Source organism: Sprattus sprattus (assembly GCF_963457725.1).
Source record: "Sprattus sprattus genome assembly, contig: SUPER_1_unloc_1, whole genome shotgun sequence".
Taxonomy (NCBI): Eukaryota; Metazoa; Chordata; class Actinopteri; order Clupeiformes; family Clupeidae; genus Sprattus; species Sprattus sprattus.
In genome coordinates this window covers 524,042-529,041 of record NW_027667072.1, presented here as the reverse complement: position 1 = coordinate 529,041, position 5,000 = coordinate 524,042, and the positions used below count along the sequence as shown (strand labels likewise).

Genomic DNA, 5,000 nt, shown 5'->3' with positions numbered 1-5,000 from the left:
CTCACACACACACACACACACACACACACCTTCTGAGAATGATCACTGCTCTCCTCTCCTTGATGTCCTGTGGCCTGATGCAGTGGGTGATTTCATCGGCCGCATAATCACTAGAAAACAAACACACACACACACACACACACAAACACACAAACACACACACACACAAAAACACACAGAGGTTAAGATTTGGTACTCCAAAAGATTAGGGCAACTGTGCTTGTGAGATAGTGTTAGCCATGAGGTCTCTTACACATAGATACTGAGAGTGTGTGTGTAAGAGTGTTTGTGTGAGTGTGTGAGTGAGTGATTGTTTGTGTGTGATAGTGACAGGGTTAACTTCAGTGCACGTTTCCATAGTGACAGGGTTAGCTTCAGAGCACGTTTCCATAGTGACAGGGTTAACGTCAGTGCACGTTTCCATAGTGACAGGGTTAGCTTCAGTGCACGTTTCCATAGTGATAGGGTTAGCTTCAGAGCACGTTTCCATAGTGACAGGGTTAACGTCAGTGCACATTTCTAGAAGTCCTACTTCTAGAATACAAGGCCATAAACACCACAGGTCCGGCCTATCTACAGGATCTCCTCACCTCTCATCTCACACAAGCAAACCTTCTTGCAGTTCCCCGGACAAATATGTCCAGAATGGGAGATCGTGCCTTCTCCTCGCTGGGGCCACGACTCTGGAACAAGCTCCCGGGGAACATTAGGGCTTTGGACTCACTCACTACTTTTAAATCCCACCTCAAAACCCATCTTTTTATATCTGCCTTCTCCTAAAGTCCTGGTTTCTGTTTGGTTTTATTTATTTTCTGAATTGTTTTTGTATGCACGGTTTTAAATTGCTATTGTGACCCTGTTAAGCACCTTGAGACATCTTGGTATGTGAAAGTGTGCTATACAAATAAAATCCATTATTATTATTTGTTTCCATCGGGACAGGGTTAGCTTCAGAGCACAGGTAGTGGCTACACTATACTCTTTCTGACCTCATCCACATGACCAAACATCCGTGTTTGTTTAGGTGTGTGTGTGAGTGTGTTTAAGGCACATTTGAACTACAAGAGCACTTCTGAGTCTGAGTGTGTGTGTGTGTGTGTGTGTGTGTGTACCTGACGATGGTGAAACATACCTGAGGACGGTGACGCTACCGCGGAGTACGGGGAGATGGAGCACAGGCTCGGACACGCGGATGGGCTTGAACTGGAACTTGCACCCGAAGCAGAGCGCGCTGTCGCTGAAGAACGAGACGGACACGATGGGGCGCTCGAAGATGTGGATGGGGTCCACGTGAGACACTATGCAGCCGCCGGGCTGGTAGTCGTTGATCACGGCGCTGTTGACGAAACCCTCCGGCAGCAGCCCGCGCTCCACCAGACGCCCGATCACCAGCTCGTGCACCCAGTCCGGTATGTCGTCCACCTCGCCTTTCGAATAGAGGCGCTCCTGCCCCGGTCCGCGGCGCTCGAGCTGGGACCCGTACGTGTATCCCTCCCCGAAAAAGTACTTATTCCGCAGGGGCGCGCGGTCCACCGTGTGTTCGCGGTACAGACCCTTGTCACCCTTGGCGACCACCTCGTCAATCTTCCGCTCGATAAGCGCGCATTCCTGAACGCTGAAGACGGTCGCCTGCTTGATGCCGTCCTTGACGTGCTGAGCCTCGGCCTCGCGCTGCTGCTCCTGGTCACTGGTGGTGTCCTCCTCGGACTCCTCCTCGCGGTACTTCCGTTTCTTGGCGGCGGCGCCGCCGTTGGTGCGCTCGGGAAGTTTGTTTTTCAGTGTGTGTGTGTCTCCTCGCGGCGTCATGGCCTTTAGCTTGTCACGCAGGTCGGTGAACCCGGTCGTAGACGACATGTTAACGTTCAGCTAACGAGCAACTTAAACTTAAATAATAAAACTATACTTTTTTTCTCCACTATGTTCCCATAATGACTTACCCCCGCATTGTTTCTGCGAGCTGACAGACGTTGCAAACGACGTGACGGGAGCCACGGTAACGTTATTATGCTGCGTAGCACGACAGCTAGCTAACTGGTAGCTAAGGTTACCAGGCGCCCGCTAGCAGGGTTAGCTGTGGCTAGGCAGGGGTAGCTACAAGCAAGGTGGCTAGACAGCGAACACGCTGGCTGTCGTAGTAACTTCTGGGAAAAACTACGTCTTCTACAGCTTGCTGAACATTAACAATTCAACCAAGTATTGCTAGGAGACATGTTGCTCGTCCCTCCTTCTGCCTAAAAGATACTAAATCATTGCGGGCTACATGTCATACTAGTCGGCACTAGCTAGTTAGCTAGCTGTTAAGGCACAGGCTCATTGCCTTATCGTTGAGTTGCTTTAGCATAGGAAGGCTAACAGAGGCTACGTTGGTGCTGATCCTGATATTGGAAACGACAATAAGGTCCCCTCGTGATGACGAAGTAATTTCCCCTTCTTGACGTGTATATCCCAAAGCATTTAATGTTACAGAGCGGTCCGTTTTGTTGTCAAATTCCGGCGAAACGGGTAACGTTAGAGGAAAAAGTACTCGTGCAACCCCCAAAACTGTGAGTCACGCATGCGCCTTACAGAACGGTCAGCGGCGTGCGCCAGCAAGAGGACGTGGACATTTGTTTCCAATCAGCTGCACGCGACTGCAGTCCGTCAAAAACAGACGTCCAACCTGCATGCAGAATACGAAAATATCTCAATAGACAAGCTGTAACGGTTTAGCGCAACTAATGTGATTAATAGATATCGTACTTATTAAGTGAGTGGCTACTTTGGCTCAACCTGCCTCTGTGGAATGGCATTTTCACAGATGAAAATCACCAAATCCAAGTACAGACACCTCACAGACTGCCTCAGACTGGCTGCTTATGAGCCAAACTACAGACAGTGTTCAGTCACATCCATCACACTGACTTGTCACATGAGTCATTAGCCAGTGTTGTGTTGTAAATCTAGTTGATAAATAAAACCGTTCATATCCAGCCTGCTCATTGCAATTGTTTTTTCTTGTTCATATTGTTCACAAAGTGTTTGATTTCATTCAATTACAACTAGGCCAAATATAAAGTTGTAAGTACAGCCTTGAGTCCGGACAGTCTTTTTCTCTCAACGCCTCAATATTCAGGTCACCAAGGTAGAGGTTGGTGATCTTGGGCCTAAAAAGTGTCTTAATAGATTAGCTGTAACGGTTACTTTGTCATTGGGACTCTGACATCATCTGTTGTTACCGGACAATCTGTGCCGTTTGTCACCTATTCCCCTCGCCTAGCATACAGATCCTTTTGGGACCCATTCAGCCAAATATCCCCCTATTTTATAACTATATATACCTTTCCCCACTGAGGTGTGTGTTTGTGTGTGTGTTCTAGCTCTCAAAGTCTCTCTCTCTCATACACAAACGCCAGGGGATGGGAGAGAGGGAGAGAGAGAGAAGGAAAGAGAGAAGGAGAGAGAGGGATGGGAGAGAAAGAAGGAGAGGAAGGGAGGGAGAGAGAAGGAGAGAGAGAGAAAGAGAGACAGGGAGAGAGAGAGAGAAGGAGAAAGAGAGAGAGGGAGAGGTCAAGTTGATTTTGTTTTTGCAAGCACAGATGTATTCTGGCATACAGTGCTCCAGGTAAATACATACAGAGCATTGCATCCCTAACACACACACAAACATGCACGCACGGGCACACACACACAAAAACATGCACACACACACACACACAAACATGCACGCACGCACACACATGCACAGACACACACACACACACACACACATTTGATTAATTTATTTGGAATGACCAATACTGATACAACACCACAGCATCCAAATATTAGTAAAGAGCCTATTATGTCTCACACAACAACATAAACACTGTGCAGGTATTTACAACCAAGTGAATAAATAGATGAATAAAACGTCATATCACGGGTAGAGATGGCAGCACACTCTCCATACAAACCGCCTATGATTGCTGACACAGAGCAGTATTTGGCTATTTGCTTAGAATTCTTATTATTACGTCCAGCAATTTGCAATCCTCTAACACAGAGTCTGTGTACATGTCGCAGGCTACCATATATTAGTACAGATAGTTTTGTACAATAACCACCTACTGTAAGAGCATGAATTTATGGCTGGTATTTTAACATGTTTTCAGAGAAACACAGGCCCATATACATGTCCAAGCAACAACACACTTCCAGAATCACAATGGTTTTTAAAAGATAATCAACAACAACAATGTCAGGAGTATTTGGAGAGTCTCTAAGAAACACTTTCTTAGGAGTTACCCAGACACTTGAAGTGTCTTTGTCTCTGTGTTCAGGTTATTATGTGTATAATATGTCCAGTATAGCTTAAAATATCATGTATTTGTTTATCTGTTTAGTATGTGTATTTATGTTTAGTATGTGTATTTATGTTTAGTATCTATATTGTATATTTATTGTCTATCTAGTAGGTCTACTACTCTGTCTTTCATGTTTATCTAATGTTCAGTACTTTTTGTTAAGTTATGTTATGTTATATCATTATATGTTTATTTGGAGTACTTATATGTTTATATGTTATGTCTTGTTATGTTATGGTAGTGTGGTTTGGTGTCCTGTCATAAGAATTTCAGTGCCCAGTCCAACTGTGTTGTTCTGTGTATCTGACAATAAAAAGACTTGAGACTTGAGACTTGAGTTATCCTTCAAATGTGTGAACCAGTTCAGTTGTATTTTTTTGTTTGTGACACTGCCGGGTCCGCGCACTGTAGGTATGCAAGCTTACCCTGGACACACACAGTCACACACACAAACACACACACACCTTCTGGACGCTGGAATGAGTTAACATGGAAGATCAGTCATATAATACATTTTTATTGACTTTTTTTTAATTTTTAACCCAAAATCAGTGTCTGATATTGAACATGTTGAGTGATTGATTTTGAGCATATGTTGTCACAGTGATAACTCACCAGACAGATGGGAGACAGATGGGAGGTTTATTAAAGACTCCCTGGACTAAACAACAACAGGGT

General features: G+C 45.2%; 1 protein-coding gene across 1 annotated transcript in view; it reads right to left on the bottom strand.

Moving 5' to 3' along the window:
* alkbh5 (alkB homolog 5, RNA demethylase) overlaps window positions 1-2,548 on the bottom strand; it is a 5,279-nt gene extending 2,731 nt beyond the window's left edge. Inside the window, exons 1-2 of the mRNA XM_080860871.1 lie at window positions 1,133-2,548; window positions 30-110 (exon numbers count right to left, since the gene is read on the bottom strand). Of these exons, the coding sequence (XP_080716997.1) occupies window positions 30-110; window positions 1,133-1,854 (803 nt within the window). The 5' untranslated portion in view covers window positions 1,855-2,548. The remainder of the gene's footprint in view (window positions 1-29; window positions 111-1,132) is intronic.
* Window positions 2,549-5,000: the final 2,452 nt, after the last annotated feature.